The sequence below is a fragment of the Myotis davidii genome, unplaced genomic scaffold (assembly GCF_000327345.1).
Source record: "Myotis davidii unplaced genomic scaffold, ASM32734v1 scaffold79, whole genome shotgun sequence".
Taxonomy (NCBI): Eukaryota; Metazoa; Chordata; class Mammalia; order Chiroptera; family Vespertilionidae; genus Myotis; species Myotis davidii.
In genome coordinates this window covers 7,122,011-7,139,463 of record NW_006294339.1, presented here as the reverse complement: position 1 = coordinate 7,139,463, position 17,453 = coordinate 7,122,011, and the positions used below count along the sequence as shown (strand labels likewise).

Sequence of the window (17,453 nt, the reverse complement as noted above, 5' to 3'; positions counted from 1 at the left end):
AAGGCAAGCAAAATCTTGAACAATGTCAGTGTCTTAATTGTCTATGTTAAGGTTGTGTACTTCTTCTGTAGTCATGATTTTTATCTTCTTGATATTCAAATGTCTTTATACATACATGCATGCATTTATACATACAATGTACATAAAGATATGCACCCGTATTTACATGAGAATTTATGAGCTCCCACAACAGTTTGGAAACTCCATGAGAGTAGGAAATTGTATTTGTTCACTATATCCAACACCTCTATGACAATGCCTGTCACGCAACTGTAAAATAATGGAAAAGATCTTTTCATTTCTCTTTCTATCATTCATAATGTAAATCTATTGAGATGACATTAATCATAACTAAACATAGACAACACAACACTGTCTCACATTGTTCTAAGTATTTTACAGATATACACTTGTTTATTCTTAAAGAACTCTGTGGGGCATGTACTATTATTGTTCTCATTTCATCAATGGGGAAACTGAGGCACAGACTGTCAAATGACTTCCCAAATAGAATCAGGATTTGAATGAGTTACATGTTCTTAAATATTGTGCTATGTTCCCTTAAGAGATTTTATTTTCATTGTCTTTAGAAGCCAAATTCTCCCATCAAAGTCACAGGATAGTGTATGATGAGGATTAGAGTTACAGAAAGTTGGGGTGAGGTCTGCTGCTGAATGTTATAATTGAAGACTAGTGCAATTTTTCTGTATTCCAATATTTTTTTCTTCTCAGTTTGTCCTAACATCTACAGTGGCTGCAGGGTGCTATAAGGAAATGCCTAGATCCCAGAATAGTAAAAGAAAGAAAGTATTTCTCTTTGCTCTTTATGACTTACCTGAATTCACAGTTAGGAGAAAAATGGAAAAAAGGAAATTAACCAGGCCTATAGAGAGATAAGGAAGCAGCCAACGGTTCAGACAGGAGGCTGTCCCCAGGGGTGATAACTGGAGATGTGCATTTTCCCACCAACAGTTGCTGATGTGCAAGCCCAAAGTAAACAGTAGTGCTTGGGATGTTAACTGGATGCTGTGTGTCTGTGCCATGAGAAACAGTGGACCTCTGGGTAAGCCTACTCTTGTAAGCAGTGACATAAGCACAGTATTAGACTCGGGGCCCCCAAACAAATACTTTTCCTGTAGTCTTCCACCTTTTGAACTTGGAGTGGGAAGTCTTCCTAACAGGTGGTTGGCAGTATGGGAACCTGGGGTTGGGTTAGTCTTTTTGTTTTCTTTTTTTATATATATATATTTTTTATTGATTTTTTACAGAGAGGAAGGGAGAGAGATAGAGAGTTAGAAACATCGATGAGAGAGAAACATCGATCAGCTGCCTCCTGCACATCTCCCACTGGGGATGTGCCCGCAACCAAGGTACATGCTCTTGACCGGAATCGAACCTGGGACCCTTCAGTCCGCAGGCCGACGCTCTATCCACTGAGCCTAACCGGTTTTGGCAGTCTTTTTGTTTTCATTCCCAAGTTCAGTGAAGGAAAATAGCAGCTCATCTTTTCAGTCATATGTAAATACATGAGAGAAAAAGTAGAACTTTTTGGTTAAAAATTCCCTTTAAATATTAGATATGTTATTGAAGCTGATGTGCTGTCAGAGCTTCTGGGAACAGAACTACCACTGCTCCACTGACTTGGTGGCACCTGTTTCATGGTTTGACACAAAAGCTGCACCAAAGCACATGTGAAGTCATGGGAGAGACACACAGATCAGGGTTTTAATTTTTTTTAAAAAAATATGTAGTATGTTTATTGATTTCAGAGAGAAAGGGAGAGGGAGATAGAGGTAGAAACATCAATGATGAGACAGAATCACTGATCAGCTGCCTTTTGTACTCCCTATATCTGGCATCGAGCCCACATCCCGGGCATATGCCCTGACCAGAAATTGAACAGTGACCTCCTGGTTCATAGGTCAAAACTCAACCACTGAGCCACACAGCAGGCCTAGGGTTTGAGTCTTGACCCAACCTGTCCTGATCCTGTAACTTTGGGCAAATCCCCTTACCTCCTGGATATATTTTTATCTCATTACAGGAGATAAAAATATCTGGATAATGGCTTTAAAATGGCCAGTCTCCACACAGATGTGATTAATATCAACATCAATCAACAAAATTAATATCAACTTTGATATGACTTATCTCCCTACTATACAGTCAAATAATAGCTAGCCTGGCTTCAAAAGCCTGATTTTATTTCACACGACCCATAGAGCCCAGACTCCTGGAATGATTCCCTGTTTCTAATCTGGAGACAGTGCCGCATAATGGGGGTGGACCCTGGCTGATGTGTTAGGACGCCCAGTTTCTAACTTCAGTTCTGACTGGGGTAACTTGGGTGACTCACTGCTTTTCTAGGCCTCAGTTTTCTCATCTGCAAATTGAAGAATCTGGTACAGAAAACCTTTGAGCGACCTTTTAGCTCTAAGGCCTATGATCCCTCATTATTCAAACAGAAGCATGGGTGTCAACTACAGACGTTACCAGTCCAGGGCAGGTTCACAATAGTACTTCCTGAGTTGTGTGGCACAAAATTTAGAGATGAGTAGGACAGAGAGAGCTGGCTGTAGCTCCAAGGCCTCAGATTCTTCCCAACTTTCTGACCACAGAATAAAAACAGGTCTCCTGGCTAAGGCCAAGTCCTCACAGTCCAGAGAAGCACAGACCTCCGGGAGATGCTGGGGGCCTGGGAACAGGAAACCTAAGCTATCCTTCCCACAGGCCTCCCCTCTGCCCCTCGCCACAGCACATGCAGCTGCTCAGGCCTCAGGCAGCGGCGGTTCTTGTTAAACTAAACCTCAACTTAAAAGGATAAACTCAAAATCGCATTAACCAAGTCCTCCTCCCCTCTGAGCCGCATCCAGGAACTCCCAGAACTGCCCTGGCTCTGTCTGCTTGGGCACTGACACTGCTTCTCTCCTTCCAGCTTCCCCCGCACGGCTTTATCTGCTCCTCTAATCCCCTCCATTCCCTACAGACCATCTGCCTCTTTGGATCCACCTTCTCTGTCTTGTTGGATAGGCTCCCTCCAGTCCCCAGCTCCTGGCCTGAGTCTGGCCTGGCTCCTTCTCAGCATGGCTCTGGTTTGGTCTGATTTCTCAGACAGGCAGTTGCACAGCTCTATTGCTTCTGACCTGTGTGCCTGATGCCAATGTGTCCCACAGGCAAGTTGTTCTACCTTGTAACTAGACTCCTCGCTGGGGAAGGTGCCTAGAAATCTGCATTTTTTTAAAGGCTGTCTCACCCAAATTTAGCAGTCCTACTTTCTGAGTCTTTGAAATCCTCTCACCTTTATTATCTTAATGAATTCTCTGATTTCCTGAGGACTGACCCTGGGTTCTATGATGGATGAGGAGCACTCAGAGGTGAACACGACTTGATGGGAAAACTGAAACAGGTGCAAAGTGCTGCAGACACACAGTGTAGGGAGGGACTCATTCTTCCTAAGTGTGGGGCTGAGTTGGGAGAAGTTTCCACAGTGGAAGTGACATTTAGTGTGAGTGCTGACGCATGAGTAGGACTGTCTATGTGGGGAGAGAAAGGGAGGCCGTCCTAAATCTCTGTTCTGAGCAGAGTGGGGATTTTGTGTGATGTGTTGAAAGGACACGTGGTCTAGTGTGGCTTGACTCTTAGAAGGCATATGAGGTGGGAATCACCCTGCACACCCCATTCCACAGTCTTCACTTCTACTTTTTTATCTCACAATTCTTTTTTTCTAAAGAGATAATGTCATAAAATATATGTTGACAAAGTACTAACACATTAGCAGAACCCTTCTTTTGGGCTGCTTTTTGGCTTCTACAAAAATCAACTGAATTGACGCAGGGAAATGACATCAATGGAGATGTTTCGGTTGAGTAGGGTTTCTCATCCTCAGCTCTACTACATGGGAGGCTACACAATTCTTTGTTGAGGGCTGTCCTGAGCATTGAAGGATGTTTAGCAGCATCCCTGGCCTCTACCCACGTGTCAGAACCATCCCCCCTTTCCCCAGGTGTGATAATAAAAGAATGTCTCCAGACATAGCCAATATCCCCTGGGAGTAGAGGTGGGGGGTTAAAATCAGCCCTGGTTAAGAATCACTAGTATAGAAGAAAAAACTAGTTTCTGGAGTCAGGCTCAAGATCAAATCTTGGCAAACACTGATTATGCGATTATGGAATGATTCACATTGTAATAGAAAAGCTTTCTTCCACATGGCACAGGGATGAAAAGTGTGAGCTCCAGAATCAAAATGGGTTTAAATCACGCCCCTGTACCTACTGTGTGAATATGGACAAGGTAAGCTGTCTCTGTGAGCATCACTGTCTCATCTGAAAAAGGGAACAAAAGAATAGTACATGTAAAGTAGCACTGAGAATCAGTGTTGCTTCTAGAACACTGCTGTCAGTGAGAAATTGGCAAGGAAATTGGCAAGTCTTATTGTTCACTGGATTATGTTTTGCTTTAGGAGGGCATGAACCTGAAGCTCTTTTTGCAAGGCTGGATAACCCAATTCTTCTGCAACTAAAAAAAAGGTGGTGGTGGTGGGGAAACAATGAAAGAAATTCTACATCTTCATTTTGGTTTGACTCTGCAACTGAGATAAGCAACATAAGCCAATTCAACATCTGTCCCAGATAAGCAACTTAAGTCAATTCAACATCTGGCCAAGAATTCAGTATCTGGAACCAAAGAGTGATGCAAAACCTAGGCACAAAGTTTGCTCTTGACCAATTCCTGCTAATGTGATAGAAGCACAAAGGACACTGATTTCTAGACATTTGGAGTGGATCCGGGGGTGCTCAAAGCACATGGTTTTGCTTCCTGGAGCATTGAGCCAGGTATATAGGGACAACTGCCTCTGTAATGGGAGGGAAATACAGTTCTCAGTTGTAATATCATTCCCTAATGGAGGGAATGCCATTCACTTATTCGCTGAATTTGCATGAGTTAAGGGTCCTCCATGTGCAAAGGATTGGGCTGGATGCTGTGATATAAGGATGAAATGACACAGTGCTTTCTCTCAAAGAGTTTGCAAACTGGTAGATGAGGCAAGGTTGCACACACAAAACAGTATAATATGTACAGTAATGGAGGCAAATCCGAGACACAGGCGGAGCAAACAAGAAGGAGTGCATCAGTCAGCTTGGGGAGCCAGGGAAGGCTCCCAGAGGAGATAACACCAGATTCAAGATTTCACAGATAATCAGGAGTTTGTCTGATCGATAAAAACAACTGAGAGGAGAGGGGCCTGAAACAGAAATCAGGTTGTTACTGCCTTTCGGGACAGCTCGGGTACTGGAGCCAAAAACAGACCTGGAACAAAGTTAACACTATTTATGTGAGTTAGAAAAATAGCAGCAGCAGGAGCCCTGGCCAGAACCACCCCCACAAAGAGCACAGAAAGCTACTCCTATCTTCTGGCTGTCTGCTGGAGAGCTCGCTAACCAGCACCTTAAGAACAAAATGTTCTTTTATCTTTGGTTTGTATTCCCACAGAGTCCTTCCTCTTCTTTTTCCAGAGCTGGAAAAAGCATGAGCTGAGTTTTACTTGCTTCTTTGATCTTGATCCTTGAGTCCCTGGCTTCCCTTGAGAATGAGAGTCCAGGAGGATTTCTCCAAAGCAGAGGGCTGGCCCCTCCTATTAATCAGAATGTGGGATGCAAGGGAGGCCAGGCCAGGTCAGGGACCCTCACTGCCAGGGGTTGTTTGTGCGAGGCCTGGATGGCATCCAATTCCTACTTCCAAAGCTGGACTCTCACCCTGACACTCAGCGATCTCTTAGCACTGAGCCCATCGAACCATTCTTGACATTGTTTCTGCCCTCAAAACATACAGCATCTTAAAGCAGCGAGCCCTGGGTCCTGCTACAGAGAGCCAGGAAGGAACCCTAGGGTTCAGGGAAGGCAGAGGGAATCAAAGCCAGAGGTTCTTTCCCAATTGCGTCTCCAAAGGAAGAGAGTTCTCCAGGGTGGTAATTCCGAGAAGTTGCACTTACAAAGTTCCTCCTTGGTGCAGGCGTTGTAGTTCTTGAATAAGAAAACCAGAGACATCTCAGTATTCTATGCCTACTATGTGCCAGATGCTATGCCAGCTGCTTTACCTACTTACATAATGGGTTCTATAACAACCCTGTGAGGGGTCACTGCTATCTTTTTTTTTTATCCTCCCTCCCAGGTCTCCTCTCTTCCCCAGACATGAAATCCTGCAGTGGCTGTTAGGTGAAAGGGAGAGGTAGAGGTACAAGGAGAGTAAGAGGATAAAACTTGGTCACAATAGTTAATGAGGTCTTCACTCTGATATTTTTTCATAGATTTTTAGAGAGAGAAAGGGAGAGAAGAGGAGGGAGGAGAGAGAGAGAGAGAGAGAGAGAGAGAGAGAGAGAGAGTGAGTTATCGATCTGAGAGAGACACATTGACTGGTTGCCTCCTCTAAGTGCCTTGACCTGGGTATGAATACAAAAGCAAGGTGCTTGGCCTTTGCTGGGAATCAAACCCATGACCCTTCAGTCCAAGGGCTGATGCCCTGACCACTGAGCAAAGGAGTCAGGGCCATTGCTATCTCTTATTGCAGAAGAGGAAACAGAATTGTGAAGAGGGATGGTATCTGGCCCAAGGTACACAGGTAGGGAGAATAAGAATTTACATCCAAATATTCACTCTCCATATTCAGAGCTTTCATCACATCTCAAACTTTTACTATTGAGCTAGGAAAGTGCAGGCCAAGAGGGAACAAGCAGAATTTTCTCTCCAAAAAGAGTGGGGCTTTGTATGCTATGTTCACGGCTGATAATCCCTAGTGCCCAGACCACCAACAGACAGGTGTGCAGGCACTCAATCTATACCTGTAGTCACTACATGATTAGAAGGTAGATAATCTTTTCAAGACGTTCAGGCCTCGGTTCTCCGCATTCTGGTGGGGGTGAAGGTGGAGTAGCAAACGAGAGTGAATGTTCCTCCTAGGTCCCCTCTCTTCCCCAGACATGTAATCTTGCAGTGGCTGTTAGGTGGAGGGGAGAGGTGGAGGTACAAGGAAGGGTAAGAGGCTAAAACTCGGTCACAATGGTTAACAAGGTCTTTATTCTCCCATAGTCCCTGGGAATCCCTTTCCTGTGTCCTTTCCAGCCACTGCTGGTCCCTAAGCACAGCCTTTTAAGAATCCAAAGTCCTTCTACCTTTCCAGTTAAACAACTTATTTTTGGAAAATATGAGGGAAACTCATCGACTTAAGAGTATTTGTATTTTAAAGGGAACAAAAGTCCTCAGTCAAAACTTCTAAGGGTAAAATTTCTTTCACTGACTTGGGACAAGAGTAGGGACATTTAATGGTGTGGGTTCCTCCCAGTCCAATTCACCCAACACACTCTGAGTGTCTACTCTACAAGTTCCAGGTGCCATAGAGGAAGCAGTTTTCCCTCCTGGAGGGCACAGTGAGTCCTGGGCAGAAGCAAGAAGGTGTATTGGTTCATCCCATAGGGAGGTCTGGGAAACGGACACAGAAATCGAGTCCTGAAGCTCCCCAAGGTGTAGCCTCTCTCTTGTCCCTGGTGGGGGTAGATGATTGAGACTATGACCCCAGGGATAAGTGGAAAAGCATGATGGAGAAGGCTTCCCTGGCCTCAGTCATGATGGGATGTCAGGCTTACCAGGGGCCAGGAACCCAGACCCCAAGTTCTCTGTGCCTGTCCTTAAAAACCAAAGTCATGACATTTCAATCAAAAGCACATACTGTTGCCCTGGCAGGTGTTTCTCAGTGGTTGAGCATCGATCTATGAACCAGGAGGTCATGGTTTGATCCCTGGTCAGGGCACATGCCCAAGTTTCTAGCTCAATCCCCAGAAAGGGGCATGCAGGAGGCAGCCAATCAATTGTTCTGTCTCATCATTGGTATTTTTTTTTAATATATATTTTATTGATTTTTTAAAGAGAGGAAGGGAGAGAGATAGAGAGCTAGAAACATCGATGAGAGAGAAACATCGACCAGCTGCCTCCTGCACATCTCCTACCGGGGATATGCCTGCAACCAAGGCACATGCCCTTGACCGGAATCGAACCTGGGACCCTTCAGTCCGCAGACCGACGCTCCATCCACCGAGCCAAACCGGTCTTGGCTCATCATTGGTATTTCTATCTCTCTCTCTCTTCCTCTCTGGATTCAAAAAAAATATTTTTTAAAAAACAAACAAACAAAAGCACATACTGTTCATACTGAAAAGGAAGAGAAGCATCCTTGCCTGCAATCATTGCAATCACCATTCAACCAACCCACCTGTACTACTGGTTGTTCACTATGCCGCAGGCACTATGCTAGATCCTAAACCAGTGTGGTTCGTAACCTTCTGGCCCTTTAAATGCAGTTCCTCGTGTTGTGACCCAATCATAAAATTATTTCCATTGATACTTCATAACTGTAATGTTGATACTGTTATGAATCATAATGTAAATATCTGTAAATATCTGATATGCAGGATGGTCTTAGGCGACCCCTGTGAAAGGGTCGTTCGACTGCCAAAGGGATCGCGACCCACAGGTTGAGAACCACTGTACCTAAACACACAGAGATGAGTAAGACAGACATGGTCAAGGATCACTGAGAGCTTTCCTACTCTGAGAGTCCATGGACTGTGCAGAAGGTGGATATGGCTTAATAATCTGCTGCATAAAGAACCAGATTAACTTTCATTCTACAAGTCAAGGTCATTTCACGTTACTTTTGCCTTCATGTGACTATTCATTTAATAAATTTATTAAGCACCTATAGGAATCAGACACAGGGCTCTGCACAGAATGAATAATATAATCCTCTGTCCTCAAGGAGCTCCTAGACTAGTGGAAAAGACAAGCAGATAAAGCGGTAATTACAACACAATGTGACCATTCCTTCAGTAGGGGTGGGGAAGAGCACTGAGAGAAGTATAACTTGGAGAATTTCTACATAAATCTGTCCCATGGAAGGCTATGCAGAGGAGCAAGCATACGATATGAGTCTTCAAGTTAGAGCAGGAGTTAGCCATGGGGAGAAGTGGTGGACTAATCATCCCGGGAAGAGAAATACACGTGCAAAGACAGAGATGTAATGCTCAGATAGCATTTTGGGAACACAATTCTAGGTAAGTATTTAAAAGATAACTCTTGGCAATAATATGAAGTATAGACTAGAATATCTTTCAATGCTTTTTTGACTATGACCCATGGTGAGAAATTCATTTCAGTTATGGCCCAGTACACACATGCACAGAGACATAAAATGGAAACCTAAGTTCACCACACAAAGCTTGCTCTGTGAGATGCACTCTGACATTTTCTAATCTGGCCTGTTCTATTCTGAACGTTCAATGGTCATGATCTACTAAAGTGATCTCATGAGGTTTGAACCATAATTAGAAAAAAAAGAACATTCCTAGAAAGAAGAACTAAAAATAATAAAGAGATGTGGCTATAGTTAAAGTGAGAGTTATTGAGAATATGAACAACCCCCAGGAACCATCCCCCCCAAAATGCAATAAGGATAAAGAAGAAGATAGACTTATCACATTTCACTGTGATTCTTAACCCATTTTCTGCCTTGCCATTGAATTTGGGGGAAGAGACCTTGATTTTATTTTAAAGTCATTGTCCCCTAGCACCATGATTGAGACATAGTAAGTATTTAATGGGTCTTTGAAATAAGAATACATAATACATGGATGTTAGGTTTGAGAGTTATTTAGGAGATGAAATCACGATTACACTCAAGTAACTAGATAAAGAATATAAACCAAATAAATTATGAAAATAAATCAATTAGACTTGTAAGAGTTATGGAGCACCTTTAGAAGAAACAGCACGGGTAGGTAAACCATCATCAGACATGCTAGTGGAAGTGAACATATCTTTTTCAAATTTTTAGTAAACCAAAGAACCATCCACATGTTGATTCAGATCATTTTTTCTATTATTCTGTATGGAAAACTTAATAAAATTATAAATAAATTTTGTATTTAGTAAGTTCTATAATTCTATCCTAATGCCTAACTGTGAAAAGACTTTATATTGCTATATCTTGAATCACCAGGCCTTGATGCTTTATAAACAGGAAAGGAGTGTCTTAAGTTCTGGTAATAATCCGTGTGCAGACAGCGTTGGTAGTGGCCATGGAGTGAGGTTTGATTACCTAGTCCTCCAGCATGGGCATCAATAAGGGAGGCTGCCACCGCGATGCCAGCAGGAAGACCAAGGTCTCTGGCCGCCTCTGGGGTAAGCCCATTTCCAAGAGAAGCTCCAGGAGGCAGCACTTGGTTTCCTGGGGAGACAGGAGAAAAAACAAACACCTGTCAGTTTGAAAAACACAACAGCAGACAAAGGGTTTTCTTAAGTGAACCCCTCTGTTCCCTCTCCTTTCCTCTGCATTTCTTCAACTTCAGGAAGACAGAAACCATGTAGCCACAAACAGTCCCTTTGCTCACTGGGTGACAGGTATATGTTCTGGGTTCTTGTGGATCATGCTCTGGGGTGCTTTACAAAGCCAGGAGCTCAAATCCATCTTTCAAGCTGGAGAAAACTCCCCTTAATAGTAAATTCCAAAAGATATATATGCAGTGACCTCTTGAAGACTAGATCAAAATGGTCAAACTGTTCCTCCTAACAGAGCAGCTCTACACACACACATGCACAGACACACATACACATGCACACATACACACAAGCACACATTCACACAGCCATACACAGCCCCTGATGAACATAGATTCCTCAGAAAGTTGGGAAAGTTTACTCATGTAGTTGCTTCCTGACAGAAGACAAGGAAAAGAATAATTCTGCTCCAATAAAGAATTTCTTAAGTTTCTCTCAGGGGGAAAAAAAAAACAGTCTAAACTTTACAAGGTGGAGACTTGCACAACCATGGAATATAATTTGAATGGTGTTCTTTGGAGTTGTGCAATGCAGCGACCCTGATATTTCAAGTGACCTTGAATTCCTGCAGTCAGTCAGGCCTTCAGTCAGTCCAGATTTATTGATTGCCTTGCTTTGTGTGGGTGCTGTGGCACTGTAAAAGGCAGTCCTTGCCCCCAACCTAGTTAGGGAGTTGAGATCAGGACACAGAACCATGTGAGTTAGAACAGGACAATGAGACCCTTCTGCTCCCAGGTGTTTAGGAGAGGCTCAGTGTGCCCTCTTCCCACCGCTGTGGCATTTATCAGTAATTCTGCAGTGCAAGGAGGGGTGGGGGTAGACATGCATGTATGCTAAGATCCCTCTAAGCTCCAAGATCCTATTATTCTGAATGTGTGGTCAGCAACTCACTTGGTGCTAAGACACTGTCCACGAGAGAGCTCCAGGGAGGGCAGAGGTGCCCTCTAACTTCTGGGGGTGGAACTGAGGGTGGGGTAAGAGGGAGGCAGAGGGAAGATGGCTCCCCAGCCTCCTCTAATTGGAAACAAAGCACCTCCACAACACATCTCCACCCATTTTAGGTAATGAGTTTCTTTCAAAAATGTTTAGCTCAGAAAAGGAAGAGGAAGAAGATTGAAACCACTGCCATGCTTCCAAAGCATCATCACCCAATACTGGTAATGGCAGCCACTAGGTGTATGTGGATGGAGCACTGGGAATGCAGCTGGAGTAACTGTGAAGCCAGACTTTTCACTTAATTCATTTCACTTCAACTTGAAAAAACGAAACACGATTCAGTTACTAAAAAGTTTCAAGTACACTTGGCACAACTTGGGTGTGCAAATCTACTTTTCACTGTTAATTAAAGAAACCTAAATAAAGTATTTTACAGTGGAAATTTAGTGTCTGAACTGAGATGTAGCCAGTGGAAAATATACACCAGGTGTCAAAGATAGTACAGAAAAGTAAATGTAAAGTATCTCATTCATAAATTTAAATCATTATGTTGAAGTACTTTTGATTTGTTAGGTTATATAATATGTCTTAAAATTCATTTCACCTATTTCTTTTTACTTTAATGCGGGTACTAGAATACTTTAGGTGTCACTCATATTGCATTTCTACTGGATTTTAAAGGTTGATATGCTCAGATGTTGGGGTGGGAGCAAGGAGGACCTCTTGTCTCATGCTTTGGATGCCCAGACAGGCAGAAACCCGGAAGAGAGCTGTGCACAATTTGGCTCTGGACACCACCTTAATTATGTCACTGTGTTTCATATACAGCACAAAACAGGCAGCCTTCCCATTTACTGAGCACCTCTGTGCCACGGGCTGTGCTAAGAACACAGCATACGTTTCCTCACGTCACTGTCACAATAACCCCATGTGAAGGGGACGAGCACTGTCCCCACTACCCAGATGGACGGGGAAGGTCATGCTTATCCAGGGAAAGTGAGTTTCCCCTCAACACACAGGCCACGGATTGCATTCTGACTACGTCATACCAAACCTGCATACTTTCTTATTCATCACATTGCATTTTGGTGCGGCTATTTAAAAAAAAAAAAGTTCTTTTGAGTGAGTGAAGGTATCAAGAGAAATATTTTTGAAACAAACGTATGTTTAAAAAGTAGCACCATTTAGATATGCCCAGCAGAGGCACGCCTCACTTAGTTGTGCTTCACTTGTTTGCACTTCACAGACATTGCATTTTTACAAATTGGAGGTTAGACCCCCCCCACCAGCAAAAGGCTTACGCCTCACCTTATTTTAATACTTGCTTTATTATGGAGGTTTGGAACCGAACCTGCACTGTCTCTGAGATATGCCTGTATATTCAGATTTTTTAAAATATATTTTATTGATTTTTTTTACAGAGAGAAAGGGAGAGGGATAGAAAGTTAGAAACATCGATGAAAGAGAAACATCGATCAGCTGCCTCCTGCACACTCCCTACTGGGAATGTGCCCGCAACCAAGGTACATGCCCTTGACTGGAATCGAACCTGAGACCCTTGAATTCACAGGCTGGCACTCTATCCACTGAGCCAAACCGGTTAGGGCCAGATTTTTTTTAAGTGTTCATTTTCATAGGAAAGTCTAAATGAGAATTCTATTCCACCTTGATCCCCAATCTTAACAAACATAAAAGGTGTAATTTTCATTAAAAAAAAAAAAGTTTCCAGACAGGAGGAGGATGAGCAGGGTGGGATACTCTTCTGAGTGCCCTGAGCAGCAATTTAGAAAGAAGCCTTGGCTGGTGAGGTGTAGAGAGAGCCCTCACCAGCCAAGTGTGCAGTCAGGAGCTCTGGGTTCTACTCTTATGCTGAAGAACCACAGGTAGATTTCTCAGCTGAGGTAGCATCTTGAGCAAAGGCCAACAAAGAGTGGAGATTGCCACAAGGGCTGGGGAAGATGGGATGGGAACTGGCAGGGAGTGGTGGAGACAGGTGAGGTTGGAGAGGGAAGTGAGGGCAGTGCTACACTGTCATGCAGGTTAAGGTGCCTGAACTTAATCAGGAAGTCCATGGTGAGGGTGAGCTTGGAAGGAGTGCTAAGTCCGGGAGTGAGGTGATGGGATTTGTGTGTTTTTAAAGATCCCTCTAGTAACATGGCAGTAGAGGACAGAAGAGGGTAAGCGACCACCATCGTGAAGCTATTTTGGTAACCAAAGAGAAAAGTCGAGGGCCTTCCTTAAGGTATTGGCAAGTGAGAGCAGAAGTGGAGGCAGATATGAGAGATTTTGTGGAGCAAGAAAAGCAGCTCCTGGTGGTGGCTTGGATGGGGGGTATGGTAGATGTCACCACCTGGACTCCATGAAGGATGAAGGCAGTGAGGTTGGCAGATGGCCTCCAGCTGCCAACTCTTTCAGGCCACTTGGACGAGGGGATGTGTTTCCCTGGCGACTCAGCAGAATGGGAAGGGCAGGGCTCTGAAGGGCACCACTTGCTCCAGGGCTCTAGGCTGGGCTGGCCAAGGAACTGGGGGGCTGCATCATGGCTCCACTCCTCCTTCTGCTCAATCCTGCTCACGGCCCCTTCCTTGCACAGGTGGCCACCTCTAATAAACATTCTGTGCCCCCAAATCTGCCACAGCCTGTCCCTCAAGAGAACCCAACCCAGGGCGGTGAGACAGGCCTCCTCCTCAGTCCAGTGGTCTCAGAATTAAAAGAAATAGGCACTGGGAGTCCATCCCTCCTTGGAACTGGAACCTCAGCCTTCAGGAACCCTCTACCTGGACCCTAAGCAGGAAGATATTGTTTCTCTAGGCACCAAAAGGAAACAGCTCGTCATAACACAGGGTGATAGAAATGGGAGGGGCTCTGGGAGAAATCGCACATCAGATCACACTGTGAGTTCATCCGCCAAGAGGTGCCGAGGGGACTAGGAGAGCTGTCAGAGGCAAGCACTGTGCACCTTGATAACTCTTCCCGAAATAATCTCCTCTCACCATAAAATGAGATTATTCACAGCACTGGTTTCCCCAGAGTTAACCAGGGCCTCACAGCCTCTGCATTTGCAGTTTCTTCCAGTCTTCATTCAAGCATTCATGCAGGCATTGTAACAAACACCACATAACAATGATAACAAGATATTGCCCATATATCTTCACTCACCTATGCCCAGATCTAGGTGTGGGGTATAAATGCAAGGGGCGCCTCTGACCTCAAATGACTCCCACTGTGTTCTGTGCAAACTGAGGCTCTCAGGCCGATGTATAAAATGCTTTAAAGGTGGAATGTATGTGGTGCTCCTGGAGCATCAAGCTGGGGGGGGCGGGGGGAGGTTGGCCTGGGAAGTACAGGAAATTGGGATGAAGGTGACATTCAAGCCTGGTCTGGAAAGACAGGTGGCAGATTGCTGGTTTCAGACTATAATGCCCAGGGGAAATGGATGCCATTAGAGCTAAGATTGGGTTCAGTGTACAGAGCCCCCAGGGACACAGCATTCAGCATGTTAGCAAAGAAGACACAAGGGAGGAGCAGAGCAGTTCAGCCGCCTGAACAAGAGAGGCAGCAGGGGACCTCAGGCAGGGAGGCCAAGGAGCTCTGACCAAGGCAGCGAGGCCCTGGCAGGGACAGCTTCCAGCACTGGGTTTGCTATTTAAGAAGTTAAACCTGCAGCATGGAGAAAAGCTAGAATGGGAAATAGATTTTTTAAAAAAAAAAACAATCAAGCCAACTGAAAAATGCAGGCTGCAAAACATTACGTAGAGTGCAACTTAATTTTTTAAGAATAACAAAGAAGGTAGATAGACTATTTGTAAAAATACATTCCTAATGGGGGGAAAATAGAGAGAGAAAGACTTTCTCTGAGAAATTGTGCATAATTTTTTTTTGGGGGGGGGGCTTTTAACTAATCGATAACTTCTAATTGTACTACCTTGAACCTATACTTCTTGTGTAATTTTTTAAAAGCTGCTTTCTCCCTTAAATATGATCAGGGTAAATAAATTATTTTTTAAGTATGTTTTTATTGATTTTTCAAGAGGAAGGGAGTGGGTTTGAGAGAGAGAAACATTGAAGAGAAAGACACATCAGTTGGCTGCCTCCTGCACACCCTCCACTGGAGATTGAGCCCACAACCCAGGCATGTGCTCGGACCTGGAATCAAATCAGGGATCTCTTGGTTCATGGGTCAACACTCAATCACTGAGCCATACCAGCTGGGCAGGGTAAATAAATTAGACACACTTTTTCAGCAGAATACTACATAGATATTAAAATGAATGAGGAAGAATTAAGGTATGGTTTTGGAAGGAAGTCCAGGATAAATTAAGTGAAAATGGCAAGATGCAGAATAGTACTCAGCGTATGAGAAGCCATTTGTGAATGACCTTGGGTTTCTTTTGTGATCAAAGTTAAAAGCAAAACTGAATTGAGGAGAGCAGTGTGCACCTTTTTTTATACCCTACACCTCAGCCTCAAGGCAGGCAAGAGGTCTGGACGCTTCCCGTACTTTCTTAACCCTGCTGGCTTCTGTCCCTGTGAACACACTTGCACCTCGGGGTGTAACACAGCAATTGCTCCGAGGGCTTCTTGGGCTCCTGTCCACTGATTTCCCATTCAGATGGGCGGGTTTGGTGTGAGCGGTCAAACGCTGGAGCCTACAATTATCTGGTGGTTGCAGTCCCTCTTCACGGGCGGGGGCTACTATTACACCAAATCTTCCCCTACCAGTTTTTCAATTATCTATGACTAATGAGCACTTTGGGAACAGTTTCAGACACACACATAATCCTCTTTCCTGATGTCAGCAGCAGAAATTAATGACTGTGTGGATTGCTGGGAGACAGAAAATGCATTATAATGGTCAACAGAGCTGTTATCCTCTCCAGGAAGGGGGAGCGGGGGCGGGGTGTTGTATTAACTGGAAGGCTCAGTGTTCCTTTGTGCTCCTACAAACACGAGATGAAGCCCAGGGGGAGAGAGCTGGCTCCAAGCCCATGGAAATGTCAGAGAGAGGTTTGAGCGTGGGTGGCATGCGACCCTGGTTCCTCCATGCTTGGCACTGGAGCACCGGTGCCTGCTTATGTTTGCCAAGGTCAACAGGGCAATCAGATTGGCCAGGCGGTGCTAAGTGACACCCTGCCCTGCCAGCAGAGAGGGTCTCTGAGTCCCTTCAGACTGAATCTACTTTCAGGTTGGTTTAGAGGTGAAAGAACAAAAACAAGAATGGGCAACTCTCAAACAATAGGCTGGAGTTACTTTCAAAGCATGCAGTGGTTGACATGAGTTTGTTGTCTCATGTGGGCATACTCTGCACTGGGGTGGTTTCAAAGATGGTTAGGAACTGGTCCGAACATGGTAGAGCTCCACAGTTCCATGAAGCATGAACCCTCACTGAATAAAACAGAACACCACCGTGTGCCTATGGAAGCCAGCAGACTGGCTACTGATACTTACTTTCATAAAAACTGACAGAATGAGGAACTTGACCCATACCCAGCACCTAAATTCCTCTACAGAGATTTCAATTCACTTTGGCAGGTTACCTCAGAGAGACTTTTAGACCTGGAGTCACAACTGGTACAAGACTGATTGAAAACCATTCCAGTGATTCTTGCTCCTGGATGGGAGTTACACATGTTCAGAGCTAGTCACTCAATCAGGGAAATTATGAAAAACTAAAACCTGACATGTTCTGAAACATTACATTGTTCACTTCCCTTCATTTACCGCCTAAAAATAATCTCATTTTTACTAGGAATTACATTTTGAATTGTTGATTAAATATAAAACTTGCTGATGATATCCTCATCATTCATTATAAAAATGTTTACTGAGAACCTACTATGTGCCAGACACTGTTGTAATGTTGAAAATGCATTAAGCAACAAGATAGATGAGGTCCCTGCCCTCACATGGATTATTTTCAGTAGATACTATTTCCATTCAATGCCTCTTCTGAATTATGTCTTGTAACTATGTTTTGTAAGCTCTTCTATGATTTGTAAAGTCTTTTGTATATTTTATATTCCTGGTCTTGTATTCTGACCTACCAGTAGGTATTTAATAAATAAACATGACATATATTTTAAGTCAAATTTTGAATGACCCTTATGTTTTCTTTTTTTCCTATGTATCTCTTTA

General features: G+C 44.0%; 1 protein-coding gene across 6 annotated transcripts in view; it reads right to left on the bottom strand.

The window, feature by feature from the left end:
- The window catches only part of FGGY (FGGY carbohydrate kinase domain containing), a 408,675-nt gene that overhangs the window by 192,815 nt on the left and 198,407 nt on the right, over positions 1 to 17,453 (bottom strand). For all 6 annotated transcript variants that reach the window (XM_006768373.2, XM_015566976.1, XM_006768371.2 and 3 more), the window contains one exon: positions 10,144 to 10,272. In XM_006768373.2, coding sequence (XP_006768436.1) covers positions 10,144 to 10,272 — 129 coding nt within the window. The remainder of the gene's footprint in view (positions 1 to 10,143; positions 10,273 to 17,453) is intronic.